Raw genomic sequence first — 17,620 nt, 5'->3', positions numbered from 1 at the left:
GTGACATTTCATTTTAGTACCACTGATTCACACATATCAAACACCGATCAAACAAATGTTTGGTAATTATATTTTTTGTTTTTTGAGGCTCCATACACATTACACACATAAAGAACAACTGTTCTGTGCTCTGCCTGTGTTTCATGGCCGCCTCAATGCTTTTCCAATGGAAGTCACATGGTTTGACCAAACATTTTTGTTTAATGCGGGGGAGGGGGACAATGTTTGGTCAACATTTGTTGACATTTGTGTTTGATTGCTGATTGCTGGTGGTGTTCTGTGTTAGCTTTGCCTGATATAGCCCCTTGGAAAATAGGATAGTTTGATGCTGATCTCTCTTCCTAGTTAGCAAACACAATTGCATCCCATGGAGTTAGCCCATGGCTATACTTGGCATTAGACCCTGATTAGATAATATAGAGTCTTCATTTAGGACTTAGGATTCAGGAGTTCCTGCAGAAAAACCTGGCTGTCAATTCTATCCTTAGGGCAGTGGTAATTGATTACGTACTGATTGTTTTGTGTGTGTTTTTTCTCCTCACTCTCGCTTTCTTCCCCGTGTACTTTCAACTGAGTGAGGTAGCAGTGCCAGTCTGTGGATCTTAAGCCTGATGTATTGTTGCATGTGGGTGGCCTGAAAATAGCAGATCTACAAGCTCACAATGCGTCCTAATACCGATAGGAGAGCCACCATGGTTGTAACACTTTGCACGTTTCACTCTTTTACTCAGAGCAACGGACCTACACAGGTCTGCTATCATAAACCACTTCAAGTTTTTCAATTGATGAAACAGGTTATTAAACCGAACGTGGACACTGTTCCACTGTTACATTTTTTGCACATAAGGGATTAATTGTAACGGCAAAAACACCATTTAACATATCGTTTTCAGCTTAAATCAGTTCTATTTCATTGAAGCAACTCTTTAACATTGGAGCGTTTGAGTCAGTTCAATGGGAAAATACATTGATTACACAACAAAATAAAACGTTTGATTGATTGAGTTGTACAATGTTATACAACGCTAAACTAATTTAGAATACACTCTGTAATTGAACGACAGCTGACTGAACATAATATTGGCCAATATGTCAAATGTGTAAATATTACATACAGTATAATGGTATGAAATGGTATGGCGTTACAATTGAACCACTTTGCAAGTCCTTCTTTGGCATTGCTTACAGACCAGAACTAACGTGCATTGTGTCTAAACACGGTGCAAACTAATGAAGAACATAAGCATGAAGACATCCATGAGGATTTTTACTCGCCAACATCAAAGAAAGAAATTGTAGCGCACAGATACTCCAGGAGTAAGCCAATAATTCCCAGGATGAAGGTAAACATCGTGCTGTGGCACGTAAAGTAGGATGCTGTACACATACTGACACGATGGCGTCATGATGGCGTTGACCAATCAAGAGATAACGTGCATGTTACAACCATGTCGTATTACAACGATGGCGGCTCACCCCTACAACACATTGTGAGCTATTGTAGGTGTGGGACACCATTGTACAACTAAGTATAAATCAAGCTACAGTATATCGCTTGAAGTGCGTGGCAGTGAGCTCAGATGCAAGCATAATTTTATAGAACAAACTTTTTTCACATGTTTTCCACGTGAAAATAAGCTATTTTTGGCAAGTGACACAGGAAAAGAAATAGGCTTAACTGTATTTTGAAGAAACATACATTTTATACGTGTATTTGAATTTACTTCTATCAATCTGTTTCACTTGATCATCAAGTATTTAATATCAGATCCAAAAACTCAAAGTACTCTATTTGACAACACTGTGTGTTTTATTTTTAGATGAGATTTGGCTTTGCATAGGATATAAGTGTATAGGATATACAGTGGATAACTATAACCATTGTTTATGAATAGTTTCCTGTGTGAATTTCCACAGGGAGTTTGCACGTTGGAAGGTGAGGAACACAGCGATTGAGAGGAGGGACCTGATCCGGAACCCTGTGCCGCTGATGCCAGAGTTCCAGCGAAGCGTCCGACTGCTGGGCCGCAGACCCTCCACTCAACAGTTCATTGACACCATCATCAAGAAGTATGGAACCCATATCCTCATCTCAGCCACCCTGGGAGGTAAAAGAGATTCACTGTTCACTTTCATGCTTGTACCGATTTTTGCCAGGTGCTTGAAAAGCGCCTGGACTACATGTTCACCTACCTCTACTAGCGAGTAGTGTCTACCGTAGTAGACACTTTTTCATGATTGGCATAAGTCCCATACTCTGAACGCTGCAACGTGAAGCCGTGAGCTGAGGCAAAGGCTGCGACGCACAAACTAATTATAGATGTTCATAGACGAGAACTTCTGCACCTGGCAGTTATGAGTCATTCTTGTTTTTTTTTACACACCATTGGAGGGTTACAAACAAATGTTTAGTGGTTTGTTTTTTTCAGTAGGGATAGTAGGGTTCAGTAGGCTGATTAGGTTCCATTCATGAAGACTAATGCCCGGCCCAGCAAAGCATGTTTGCTACTATGTGGCTTATTTCTAACCTATAATGTTTACAGATACATATATGTGGAGAAAAAGCTACCCGTGTAGGTGTGTACGAAGCCTGAGAGTCGAAGCCCAGTTACTGTAGCTACACCCAGCTGGACCAAAAGGGTTGCACATGTAATTGTATTCCAAATACACAGAATTACAAATAGTTGTCATTGTTATCAAATAATGAAACTATTCTATTAACTATTCTTTCCACACGTATAAAAATGTCCTCAACCCTATAACACTGTCTAGTGCTCAGACGTTGCTGTGCACATCTTCTGAATCTAAACAATAGCTTTAAGGTTTATAATCACCCTTTTTTAGATGGAAAGCACTGAAAGACACGCACGCATGCACACACACACGCACGCGCGCACACACACACACACACACACACACACACACACACACACACACACACACACACACACACACACACACACACACACACACACACACACACACACACACACACACAGAGATTAAGCCAGGTCTATACCAAGACATCCCTTTATAAGGAGATCTCATTTGAAAGGAGCTTTTTCTTTTATTTATTTTTGGAATAGGCTTAGCCTGTGTCCATGGAACTGGTCCTCGGTGCTTTGTGGTTAGTCCCATTGTCCAATAACAACAGAGCAGTTTTAAATATACTTTCTTTACTCGGGTACTGATACCTCAAACAGACGAACTGAAGCTTGAAGCATTTAGCAGGGAAAGAACTGCTGTAGCAGGTTTTTTCCCCCCCGTTTTTAAATCTGGGAGTTCACTTGAATGTCAAACACTTGGCTTTAATAATTCAGCTAAGTCGTAGAGAGGGAAATCATGGGTGGGGGGTTTAGAGTTGCAATATCATATACACAGCCCTGCAAGGTGATTCACCCCGAGACACTAATTATGGAAATCAGAAATATGATATTCTGGTGAAATATTATATGATGGTAAAATATAAATAAGTGCAGCCAAGCCTAGGGAGAATGATTCACCGCTGCCACAGATGCACTATTGGTAATTAAAAGTAGATGATAAATTAGAAAATGGTGTATCACAGAAATGATTACAGTCTCCTAGCCCTTTAACAACGTAAACCCTATTGTTATTTATCTTTAGTTATTTGAAATTAAATTATTTATTTTCTTTGTTTTTCATTTTTAACATTAAGAATCTTCAACAGTTTCAAAGTAGGGATGCCAGGGTTAAGGTGGTTAAACTTCCTGTCCACATTAAATCCTCAAGAGATATCTGTTCAACAAATCTCGTCCCCAAAATGTCCCTTAAAAAGCTTTTCAGTACCCCTTTCTTTGCTCTATCTTTGCCCTCATTTACTATTCCATATTCTATGAATTTTGAATTATGTATTATGATTGATCCTCCAGAATCTGGGTAATCCAGAGTGTCCGCAGACAATCCACATCAAACGTATAACGCGATAAAAACAATGCAGGTTGGTGTCGAGTCATGGGGGAACACTTGTTTTGTTTCACTCAAAATCCATGCGTACATGTAGCTTCCTCATCTCTGCCTACCATCCTCCCCAGCGTCTCTACACGTCATCTTCAACCTTGAGGGCACTTTGTTGAGAGTCACAGCCCAGTATACCCTCATCTCAATCTTAGACCCCCCCCCCCCCCCCCCCATTAAAAAGCACGATAATATGATATGAACTGATATACTGTACCTGTGGAGTATTGCAGTGTTCTGAAAGCAGGCCCTTCAGGCCAGCCCTCCATCCCACTCCAAGTGCACTAGTACGTCTTAGGGGGGCTATTAATTGCCACAATTGCTTATTAACAATATGATTGTGTTAGCATTTATATTTCTGTTTGGATTTTAGACTTTGTAAACAAAACATATATGGCAAATAATTTCAATATGACCAATAACCAATCATCAAAATAAATAATCTACTTTTGCCAACCATATTCTAGATTCTTGTAGATCAGCCATTTACACTATTTTGACAATACAACAATGTTCAAAAATAGCCAATCTACAAGCTCACAGCACGGTGCGATCTCGTTGTATACTATGTACTGTATGTGTTTCTGCTATTTGCTGTATGATCACATCCAGTATATAGTGCTGAGTGGTTAATCATGAAGATTATTGACCATGATTTTCGGTGGAAAAAGGCGATTTATAATAATGTGTTTATCTGTGCTATATCTTTGGCCATATGTCCCCTGTGATTTTATTGTGCCTCGGTGAGCCTAATGGAAGGGGAGATTAGTTCTACAATCTTCTGGTTATTAATCCTTGAGTAATGGTGATATGAGGGCAAGGTGCAACAGCTGCCCAATTAAGATGTTTGAATTAATTGCCAAGTTTCTCGATGACATAATTATTGTGGAACCCTACAATGACGATTTTCAATTACTTTTGATTAATTGTGCAGATTAGTTCGTGCCATGGGCACAGTGCAGAATGTTGACTTTTTGTTGAAAAATGCTTTTGGCACTGCAATCGTGTTAGATCCTTTCTGTTCAGCATTGAAGTGTAATGTTTTCGATAAGCTGGCCCATAATCCTACACTTAGCACCATAATTGAACACTCAGGGATCTTGTTCCTCTAAACTCCAATTTGCACTTCAAAGCCTCATTACCATGTGTATATACAGTATATTCCATTAAACAATAGGATTTCTTTGGATATACCGCTTGTACTGTATGTGGATTCCTCATTATATATTTGGGGCCATGCATGTCGGGAACAATGCTGTTATTGTGGCACAAAATGCGAAGCTCTGCCAATCAGTTAAGCGGACGGGTCAGGTTAGCCAATCAGGCCAAGTTTGAGACCGAACGGTCGGACTATGTCTGACCAAGGACACAGGTCAGTGTGACAGACTGACGTTGACTGTATGCAGATATGCACATTATATAGCTTGGACAGTTACAACCAGTAAGATCTCACCCTAAAGGGCCATACTGGCCATATATGGAGTGTATCTTGAGTGTACAGAATATCAACATAATGGAATGTCAGAACAGGAAGGACGGGTGGGGAGTGTCAACATACAGTATGGAATGTCAGAACAGGTCAGCAATAACCATAGAAACGAGCTTGCCCAAATACAGTATAGTCATATACTGACATCAGTGTAAATTGCCCATTCATGAAGAGGTCTGTGTATCTTAAATGGACAGATTATGTCCATATATGGAGCTCCTTGCCTGCGGTTTTAGTCCCCATTATGGAGATCCCTGGCGTAAGCGCAAACTGACGGTTTCTGTTGTTATTATGGAGATCCCCGATTAGAGAGAATCAGGGAAAGGGGAAGGGAAGGAACACACACTCACACGCTCCAACACATACTGAGAGCTTTTTGGCAGGCAGAGTGTTTTAATGATATACAGGTAAATCAATACCTAACTCACGTATTGCTTTTATATATCCATCAGCTTGTATTATTTCATTACTCTACCCTATAAAACTGTGCTTCAGCATGGCAATAATGTATATCCATAAAATGGGTAATGAAATCATTTTCCCAAAGACACAGACAATGTGAACACATTTTGGCAGAGTGCCCCGTGAAAGTGTAAGACAATGTATTCCTTACAGAACTCACACTTACACATGAATGAATTAAAGGGGGGCAGTGTTAGAAGGGCAGGAGCTAATGATTTTTCTGAGCCAGGAGTGGCAAGTGCAACATATTTTATGTACAGTAGACCTACTTTGAGCTACAGTAACTTGCAATGAGGGCAAAGTCACTGATCAAGGGCTAATGTCCTACCATTATCCTTGTACAGTAAGTCAAGGATTTGTGAGTAACTTTCCTAAGCCCCGGGGAAGGGAGCGTGGCAGGGACACAGAATGGGGACTTGTCCCCATTGTGGTTCCACGCCAACCAGGCATGAGACATTGGCCTTGACTGCCACCTTCCCCCGGTCATGATCGCCACTAGTTAAGTGACCATTCACAATGCATCACTTGGGGGCAAATAACCATTCACGGCATAAGGCGTCTGAACACTGGAATGAGTTCCGGGGATATAGTTTGCCCTTTGAACAGCAATATAATAGACAAGCTTGTGTGTGCTTGTGGGCATGACTTGGGATCGTCATTGTGTGTTAGTTAACTTGTCAAGCATCTAGAACTGTGTGTTTCTATGGGTTCTGAGGAGTGTGTTAGGGAGAAAAGAGAGGTCATATGTGTACACAGAATGAGCTGCACAACCTTTTATACTGTGTCAACAAACATGCATGCAAAGAGAAAATCAGAGCGCCCTTGTTTGTTGTTGCTTTATGATTTACTATTGTTGATGTTACAGTGTTCACACTCCTCCCTGTGGTGATATCCTAAGAGAGAAGAAAGTCAACTTAACTTTAGCAACATCAATTTATATTTTTTATAACAGGATCTCTAAAACAACTTTATGGATTGCCATGGAATTGTCATTGCGCCTTCAATCTGCCAGGAGGATGAAACCTAGCAATGGTGACCTTGTGGCACCTCTAGTGCCACCCATAGACCAAAATGTCCAATTGCAATATTTTATAATCTAATCTGGGGATTGTCATGAAACTTGATGAGTGTATCTATGCTCCCAGGAGGATGAGTTTTTTCTCATTTGAGTGACCCCAAGACATTACCTCTAGTGACACCATCAGGCCATTTTGTATTATAGGTTCTGTAATATTATGTAGGCAATTAAGGCAATCAATATCATGTAAACCAATATGTGACACTGCCACATAAATGTGTGAAATAATGTATTTCCTGTCCTTGTATGTGTATTTAAAGAAAATGAAACATACTGGGGAATAACAAGGGAATATATTGGTTGAAACTATGGTTGAATATTTAACACTGAAATGTAGTGTACGGAGAATATAATATATTGTGTTTTGTGTAGTTGAGCCATGGTCATACATTTACTGTTGATAAAATGACAAAGTTTGGTCATAGGGGGAGCTGTGGGGAAATGTGAGCAATAGTTCCAGGAATAGTTCTTGCTCAAAGCTTACTTGTCCAATTCCAGGAAGTGAACTATCAAGAAGCTATAAAGAGACAGGAAGTGAGGCGCTGAGCAGAGGTTCCATTTTGGGCAGTTAGAAGAGTGTTTGGTGTGGTTGTTACTCATTTGTCAAACACACTCTTTTCAAGCCAATACTAAGCTAAATCAGAACTGAACTCAAACCAATATGAAGTTTGACCGAAGAACTTTGCGTGTGGGAAGAAGCAAAGTTTGGTCGGACATTTCTGAGGCTTGGTACTCTGAACAAACAAATCAGAGCTTGTCAACAAAGGAACCAGCGGAGGACTCCTGACTTAAAGGTTGGGTGAGAAGGATATACGTTTATTTTTTCCAGTGAGCAATGCATTGCATTTTTGTTTTATAACTTTGAGAACTACTTTATTTAACAAAAGAGAAGATACAAGCCTACAATGTTTGGATTACTTGGATTACTTTTTGGGGATTACTTTGGGATACTTGACTCTGGGTCACCTTTAACACAATTAGTGCAGGGATTCCTTCAAAATAGAAGCTTGGGGTGCCTGGAAGATATGGCCGCTTTTACTCCGTTCCGGAAAATAACCAGAGACATATTTTTACTTGCTTACCTTTCCCTCGTTTCAATATTATCGCTCGATGATCGCTCACGTTCATATTTTGAACGAGAGGCAGGTGAGAAATCACTCCCAGCCCACTCCTCCTACTCCTCCTCCTTCTTGGAAAGCATGAGTGTCTTTTGACTGGGGGGGTCATATTTTGATTGTCATAATTTGACCCCCCAGTATCAGGATGTTGATATTAATTCATCAGCCAACACCCCCCACTCACAGGTAGTACCCCAGCCCCCCCCCCCCCCCCCCCAGATAGGATGTATAGGACCTTAGTCCTCCTCCTCCCAGCCCAAATCACACCTTGGAAAGCATGAGTGTCTATTTCAAACAAAGTGTTTTTTGACTGGGGGGGTCATATTTTGACAGCAGGAATTGCCTGTCATAATTGCCTATCAGGATGTATTAGGATGTTGATATTCATTCATCAGCCAACACTCCCCACTCACAGGTAGTTACCCCCCCCCCCCCCCAGAGAGGACGTATAGGGCCTTAGTCCTACTCCTCCTCCCAGCCCACTCCTCCTACTGCTCCTCCCAGCCCCAGTGTCATATTTTGACAGCAGGAATTGCCTGTCATAATTTGACCCCCCAGTATCAGGATGTATTAGGATGTAACATGAACAAAGAGTGAAGAGTATGGTGGCCTTGGAGGCCCTTCAAAGCACAGGGACCCCCCCACACCCCCTCCCGGGTTGGCCGCTGACTCTGGACACGCTCAGTCCTGGTCCTCAACATTCTGTTCTACTAAACCATCTTGAGGACCATGTTGGTATTTATGGTGTTTCCCTGAAATGGTTCACCACAACATATCTAACCGGCAGATACTTCTCTGTCACTTTAGGTGATTCTGTGTCTTACCTGGCAACGTCCCGCTATGTTCCTCAATCCCATTTTCATCAGTTATGTACTAAATAATTATGTAAATACATCTCCAAACTTAAGTCATGTATGTCACTCACCAATCTGGAAAAGGTCATTCACGCTTTCATCTTTGCGTCGCCAAAAGGCTCTCATATCCTTCGACATAAATGCTGCAGCTCAATTTTAGGATCTTTACTCTGTTTAGAACTTTTAAGGCTCTACGTATCTGGTGCAGGACCGCACTAAATTTCAGAGTTCCTCTTCTTTCTGCCTACAAAACATGTTCCTTGGGATCCTCAGATAAAGCTCTCTCTTATTAGTATTATTATTATTATTATTATTATTATTACATGTATTACTTTATTGACCTAATCCTAATCTATAGTAGGCCTCTCCATTTTTCCCTGTATACCAAATAATTCAGAAAATAGCGATGTATAAGATGATATTTGTCATTTTTTGTTGTTCATGTGGTTAGTGTGTTGAGGAAAAGAAAGAATCACGACATTGTTTGTGGTCTCATCAAGGAAAGTCGAGACTGTGATGTTAGGATACAGCACGCAATAGAGAAGTAGCTTGCACTGCAGCTCCGTATTGATCTGCAAAGTGATGGCTTGTGTTCAGAGGCTGCTCACAAATCTGAGAAGATCATACTATTAGTCTGTTACACACTGTTTGTGTAATTCATGTCTTCATAGATATTATTAGTCCATAGAAATAGTACATGGAAATGGTAATAAATAATAATATATAGAAATAGTCATCAAGAATTATAAGCAAGCTAAGAAACTAACATATGTCTAACAGTAGATTATATACTGTGAAGCTGTTAGTATACATTACCGAGTGCTACGTCTACATGAAATGCTAAATTATAAATCTAATAAAATGCTAAATTATAAAACTACATTAAATACGTTTAGCCTTTGCATAATCCTGTAAGGTCACAGAGGCTATAGTGCTACGGGCCAAGATATAGAGTCTGACTCTGAAGAGGTGCGTTTTCAGACTACGGCGGAAGATAGTAAATTCAGAGTTAAAGCCTAAAGTTAACGCTCCTTATTTTAAGGATCAAAATGTTATTTTAACCAATCTATCTGTGTGGTTATGATATGTACAGAATAGTAACGGGTGTTAAACTCTCCCCCGCCCCTCTCTGTTCCTTATAGGAGAGGAAGCGCTGACCATGTACATGGCGAAGAGCAAGCTGGACAGGAAACTGGCCAATGCCACGCAGAACGTAGAAGCTCTCCATCAACTGGCCTCGTCCTACTTCATTGACCGCGATGGTACCATGCGGAAGCTGCACGAGATCCAGATCTCCACCAATGCCATAAAGGTTTGCAATAAATACATTATCTATCTATCTATCTATCTTCTTCGTATGTCAGTTGATACTATCAATGATGACGGCTACCAACTAAAGTCTGGCGTGGCATTGGGAAATCCATGATCTCGACCGTGGTCGAAAAATTATGATGATGATCTATATATCTCTACAAAGATATTGTATGCACAGTATATTATTATGTGCATTATAAAATCTCTGTCTATGCTATTTTTAGCCAAGCTAGATTCTCACCAGCTGCGTGAAAGCAATATAATTTAGGTCTCAGACTCACAGGATGAAGTACATTTTCTGTTTAAATGCCTACAGTGTTTAGAATGGCAAATCGTCAACTTGTTCAGTTGGATACTTTTGTCAGAAAACATTTATTGCAACGCTATTGCAATCGGTTAATTGGCGGTGTGACTGTGGCTTGGACGCCTTGTGCATTGAAGGAAGCATGAGGTCAGTCCGTTGCTCTCCCCATGTTGGCAGAGGGAGGATTCTACACTTGATTAACACTGGGTGAAAAAATGGGTTACAAAATCATGGGATAAAAAGAGTAAAGAAATCATTCTTTTCACTTTGCATCGAACGATCAATATTAGAATCACAACTGACTTTCACCTAAACATATTTTCACAGTTGATTTATAGTTGCGTATTGTCTATTTTTGTTGTGTGACCAACTATAAATTAAGCATGGGACTGCAGAGGATGTCACCCTTGGAATTGAACAGAACGATGATGCCGACTCGCCTTAAACTACCTTTTGTCTAATATTATTTTGCACTCTGTTAGCTGGTGTGACTCAGCAAAAAACTAAGTGTTAATATATTTGGAAAAGTTTTATTTAATGGTAGCTAGTATGCTGATACATAATGGCGACTGCACTGTTTTGGAAGCACACAAAGTATCAGGTTCTGAAATGTGGGACTTGTATTCAGATGAATTGAAAGCAGATATTGTTACGTATACTGTTACTACTGGATGTAGTAGTGGTAACAAGTAGGCTGTGATTGGCTTGTGTGTGTTACAATATATTTATGATTTCATTGTTGCTACAGTATGCTACTTTGCATTGAGCGTTGCAGTTATTAATATGAGGGTGGAACAAGTACAGTGCTTTACTGCTTTCTAGCTCCTGCAATTTAGTATAAAACAGAGTAAATGTTCTCCTCGTGGAGAAGAATGATGGATAACGGATGTTTTGATTTAAAACCCATTCAGATATGGCTCTTCCGATTAACTCCCATGGCTGATTGTATAGGCCCATCTACAAATTAGATTGTACATTTATAGATTCTAATTACATTGCAATGGAAAATGATTTAAGTAATAATCATTAGCTAATTGCCATTCTTTACTGCTAACTGAGTACTCAACATTATTGTTTTACTTAAGTAAAATAGCAATACTGCAATGTAGAAATACTCGTAGATCAGCTATGTTCAAATGGCCGAAATGTATATAGGGCTGCGGTTAATGTATGTTTTTTAATAATAATCAAATCTACAGTAAGTAACTAGTAAGTAAAGTTTTCAAATAAATGTAGTGGAGTAAAATTACAAGATTTGCCTCTGACATGTATAGTGGAGAAGAAGTACTGGAAATTGGAAATACTCAAGTAAACTACAAATACCTCAAAATTGTACTTAAGCACAGTGCTTGAGTAAATGTACTTAGTTACTTTCCACCACTGGGTGTGGGCAGAGGAGAGTGGTGGTTGATTCCCTTTTCCTCTTACTCTCCCTGCGGTGCGGTCGCTTTGTCGCACGGAGTTGCATTTCATGACGTGCAGCTCCTTTCAAAAGTGTATTCTTATGTGTGCCTGTCAAGTACAGTACAACAACACGCTCCCATGAATTGCTTGTGATGTGGAATTTCTTCAGATTGGTCTTTATACTGTCCTTGGAATGTTGGCGAGGAGCTCACTGGCCTTTCTTCAGCAGGGAGTGCCGGTTGGGGCTGCATTACTCTGGTCTCCACCCAGTCATGGGTGCCAGAATAGGTGGCGAACCAAAATGCTTGTCCCCTTACTTTCAGGTATTATGGAAAATGTGTGTATTATTTATTCTAAAAGCACTTGTGTTTATGTACACCCATGTGTTCAACCTCTTAATCTAATTAACTGTCAACCGAATGACAATAACATGCCTCAACCCCTTTCTTTTCCTGTGCATCCACAAACGGTTGACTGATGAGTTGGACCTGAATGAGGTGCTGAGAAGCTTTTCCTTTGCAAGTGACAGGCGAACCCAGTACTCAGGAATCGTGGCCTTGGCTCCTGTGCTGATTGATAGCTTTTATGTTATCGCCTATTGGATTTCACTATTATTAATCGATAACATTACATATTGCGACCGCAGGTTATTCACCGACTGCGGCTACATCATTACCAGTGTTGATTTTGATTTAGTTATTTCGTTTTAGTCATATGTTTTAGTCGGAAATGTTTTAGTGTCAGTCTAGTTTGAGTCGAATATATATCATACGATTTTAGTCGACTAAATCTGCAGTCGATATTGTCGACTAAAATGGATTTTGGCGGGCCTTGATGGTGTCGTAATGGCAGATTTTACACTTTGTTGCATGCTGAAAATAGCTGATTTACAAGCTCACAATGCGTGGAACCATACATAATATCACTGGTCTTTTAGCTCTACTGGATCTCTTGTCCACCAGTTCCTCCCTAACATTTTAGTATAGTTTTTATTTGTGGATGAAATTTAAAGTATATTTAGTCATAGCTTAGTTTTTATTTCGTTTTTTCTTTTGTTTTCGTCATTGTTTTTGTTGACGACATCAACACTGATCATTACAATGTTGCCGTCGCTCCACTAGTCTGAAGCAGGTGGCACTTCACATCAATGACAACATTTCCATTTAAACTACAACTAATTATTATTATGCACACACAATCTCAAAATATACTGAATAAAGTTATGTGTCCTAACTTTCTTAAAAAACTTGATTGTTGATATTCTGTATTATTTATGTACAGTATCAGCTAAAATGCACACCTGCACCCTCACACCCTCACAAAGCAGTTGAGATAGATAATATCATGTACACCTGCACCACCCCCCGTCCACCCGTCCCCTTTCTCTCTCCAAGGAGAACCTTTCTGACTTTTTGTTGCCTTGAGTGACAGGTGGATGAAGAAGTCCTGGCAGACAGGACTCTGGATAGCTGGAAGTCAAGCATGACAAAATTAAGTGGAATTGACAATGGCTGCTGAGTCAGAGGGTAGGCGGGGGAGTGGGGACGAGTGGCTCCGCTCTGCATCAGATACACGTTCTCTGGAAGGCTGAGTGGACTGTCAGTCCACTAAGGAAAACTGATGAACCAGAAGCATATGTTGAGGTGTGTGTTTGATTGAGTTGAGAGAAATAACTGGGAATGGATTGCGTGAGTGAGTGAGAGTGACTGACTGACTGACTGACTGACTGAAATAATGGGAAGAACAGCAGAACACGCAACTTTTGTTTTAATTAAATATTGCATATGGCATATTTCTGGCTTCCATGTCTGCTGAGGAAAACAACTTAATGAACAACAGTCACCCCTTCTTGAACCAAATAATATACTTCAAATCAAATCAAACTTTATTTGTATAGCACCTTCACACAGCCAAAGCTGACCAAAGTGCTGAACAGAGTAAAAACAAGACAGTAGAGCATAGCAATATAAAACAATGAAAAGAGACAATAAAATATAAAACGGAGCATAAATAGCACAGAGCAGGAAATCAATATACAGGTAAATCAGGTGCCTCACCATGAATAATTCAGTGTACATACAGTGTACAGTATAATTGTGTCAATAAGTATAGAAATTACTAACGACTGTGGCACACCAGACCAAGTGTGGAGCAAACAACAAACTCACACGTTCAGCTTAAAGATACACATAGGCCTATACTACACTAGATAGATTATAAATATACTTCTATGGAATAGATAATAATACTCATATAATATGATACTGCATAATATACAATATTAATATACTCATAAATCATCTAAGGCTACACTTGCCTCTTCTTGTCTCTTGACTATAAATAGGTAAAGCAGCATAAATTACAGTTCTCCTCCAGTCAAGAAGTCAGTCGGAAGACACTGATCAGAACATGCAGTGGAAGCAGCCGAGTCTCTCTCACTCACACACACAGAACCAGGCTTCCAATATTGATTCAATGTGGCTATGAGACCTGCTTTGGAGGGCAAAAGTGCGTTCAGGAGTGGAAAACACGCACACATCGATAGGACAGAAATATATTAGACATTTCCTGTCTGCAAGTAAGTAGATTGAAAGTAAGATTCACTTTGTTTTAGTGGATTATTATTTTCCAAGGTGAATGGAATTTTACCCTACGAGGCGTTGATATTATGACAGGAAACTGGTTTCACATTGTCAATTACCAGTAACTCCCAACACTTGTCCTTGAGGTCCCGTAACCCTCTATGCCATATAGTCCTTTGTGTTTTTTTATTCTCCTATGAAATTAATACAGATGTATCATTTATTAATGCTGCTGCTACAGCTCCTACAGTATTGCACCGTTTTTATACTGTATCTCATACGTATATAATGTGTTATAACACATTTTAATCATGTCTTTATCATATTATTTAATCATACTGTTATGCAATTGAAAGAAATATATAGGCTCTCATTTTGGTCAAATTATTAAAATGGACTCAATAAATGATTCATCAAGTAATCTTTTTTTCTATTATGGATTAAATTACCACAACAATAACACTGAATATATTGTTTCAAGTTCAAAATTGTGTTGCCGAGCATATCTTCTGCCTAAGTGAATTTATTTGAATATTCCACAATCTCTCAACATTCTTGTTCTCGGCTGAATAGAAGAACTAACATACCAAGAAAATACGACCACAACCAGATTGATTTATCAGTGGAATCACTGCACACAAAACATTCGCATTAGATTGAACGCCTGTGCCAGTGCACCTTGTGATTCCCAGTAAAAATACAATATTCTCTTCATCAGTGAGCAATTCGAATAATTCTCTTTGGCATTTTTTTTAATTATGTTTCCATTGCAGGCTTGCAGATGCCATTTTGTTTGAAAAGGTATATTTTGAAAAATATCGAGTGTACAGAGTTTTAATAAATCACATATCTATCCATAAGGGCAGTGAACATATGCCTCATGTATTTACTAGATATTGTATGGCTGTAAATAAGAGTGTTTATAGGAACATGACTATCTGAAAGGATGCTCCGTACATGTGTGCACACGGGTGCATATGTGTGCACATTTCTCTGTGCCTGACCGTGTTGTCGGGCGTAAGCACATGCCTGTCTATCAGATTGACGTTAGAGACGTGTTAAAGGATAGCCTGAGAGCATCCAGTGCCGGGCTGCATTTATCAACGCTTTCATCCGTGCTGTGTCCCCTCCTGTCTCCCCCTAGCTTTAGCTCTGCTTAAGAGAGCTAAGCTACATGCAAACGTTAATCAAACCAAGACATATCCCTGCTGCCCCGGTGACGCCCTGAGCTGAATTTTAGCCTCGTTATTTCTCTTATAAGATCCCACACAGGGCTTTATCCATTTTGAATTTGTCTGTTGTTGCTTCCCCCCCCCCCCCCCCCCCCCCCCCCCATTGTGCTTTGAATAATAAGCCATCAAGCCTCGGGGTGTTAGGATAAGAACATGCCATAATACCCAAACAAGCCTGTGTTTGTGTATTTTTGTCTGTACGTGTTCGTATGTGCGTGCCATGTATGCGTGTGCATGCCCTACCGTCAATGGCATTATATATTCAGGGCTGCACACAACTTTTTTGGTCTAGTACTCGGAGGAGCACCTGGAGGAGTTATTAAATAAATGTTAAATATTATATTTGCTTAAATCAGCTCTTTGTGACACTTGAATCCCCTATATCCTTCATGAATGATCATGCTGGTCTCAACCCAAACCAGGAGTATAATGGCCTATCTCAAGAGTGTGACCTAGGCCAGGGGTTCTCAATGTTTTTGGCTGGGGATCCCCGGGAATGCTTTGGTTACATACATAACAGAGCGGCTCTGTTATTACCTATAGTAGCACACACATACACATACACACACACACACACACATATGCACACACACACACACACACACACACACACACACACACACACACACACACACACACACACACACAGCTCACCTGCTAGATTACTGTACCTGACATATCTCATAATATGACTCGGCATCATATAAAATCATAGATTTTTAAAAGTGTCAAGTTAACCATCCCAAATTAATGCACTAATCTGTAGCTTCTCCATGACCCTCAATGTCTCCTGCTGAGTATGTGCTCCTCAATGTCTCCTGCTGAGTATGTGCCTTTTCAGAGACTGAATTAGAAACAGCTCTTGCAGCGTTCTCCTGATTCTTGCCAGAGTGAGTGAATGGGAACTTTTCTCTAAGATATGAAGGAGGGGGAAAAAAGCAAAACTAGAAGACTCCACAGAATTCTCACCCAGCTTTTCACACCCAATACGCCCACACACTTGTCCTCATCACAGCCAGAAGAAGGCCCACTTTCAGGACACTGAGGGCGAGTATAGCGCGCGCGCGCGCGCACACACACACACACACACACACACACACACACACACACACACACACACACACACACACAGAGTATGGGGGATCCCAGCAGTACAGCTGGCTACATCACAGTAATGTATTTTAGTGTACAGAGAAAGCAGTGAAAAACCATCAAATTATATTCTCTCATTAATCCGCACTGAGATTTATACATTAGTATATGTAATTCATTTCACTGCAAAAATCTTTATTCGTCTTTCAGTCAGCCCTGGCCTTTTGAACAGAATTTTACACATATGGTGCTTGTTCAATTATTACCCCATCACTGCAGTAGCTTCAAGGACTCATGCAGTAATTTGGTCTGACCAATAATGTGTCTTAACGTATTATTCGTCCATGTGGTTTTCAAGTAGGAAAATATTATGGTATATTAAAGAAATATGGAGACTCAAAGTTTCTGCCCGACAGAAATGGTAAGGAGAATCACCGGTCCCTCTCATGCTGCTGATAGAATGGAACAGCAGGAGAATGTGTGTCTGTGTGAGAGAGACAGAGGCTGGTGGCCACACACGAGTGCTCCTGCTGAGGGGGTCATTTAAGAATGAAAATAAGATACCCAGTGGAGCATTATAATGGAGAAAGGAGAAAAAAAGTTGTTTTCCCAGTGGATGTTATTGTGTCGCAAAGGTAGGGTTTGATTATGCAAGGGGAAGGAGGAGGGGAAGAGCTGCGTGTGTGCGTGCGTGCATAGCATAACTGTACAGT

At 40.2% G+C, this 17,620-nt stretch overlaps 1 protein-coding gene across 1 annotated transcript in view; it reads left to right on the top strand.

The window, feature by feature from the left end:
• brinp1 (bone morphogenetic protein/retinoic acid inducible neural-specific 1) overlaps positions 1-17,620 on the top strand; it is a gene marked incomplete at both ends in the record, with an annotated part of 103,356 nt that overhangs the window by 35,749 nt on the left and 49,987 nt on the right. The window contains 2 exons of the mRNA XM_080755795.1: positions 1,918-2,108; positions 10,122-10,291. Of these exons, the coding sequence (XP_080611921.1) occupies positions 1,918-2,108; positions 10,122-10,291 (361 nt within the window). The remainder of the gene's footprint in view (positions 1-1,917; positions 2,109-10,121; positions 10,292-17,620) is intronic.

The sequence above is a fragment of the Protomyctophum bolini genome (assembly GCF_963924005.1).
Source record: "Protomyctophum bolini genome assembly, chromosome: 22".
Classification (NCBI taxonomy): Eukaryota; Metazoa; Chordata; class Actinopteri; order Myctophiformes; family Myctophidae; genus Protomyctophum; species Protomyctophum bolini.
The sequence above is the reverse complement of the archived record's forward strand: the minus strand, read 5'-3'. Positions and strand labels throughout refer to the sequence as shown.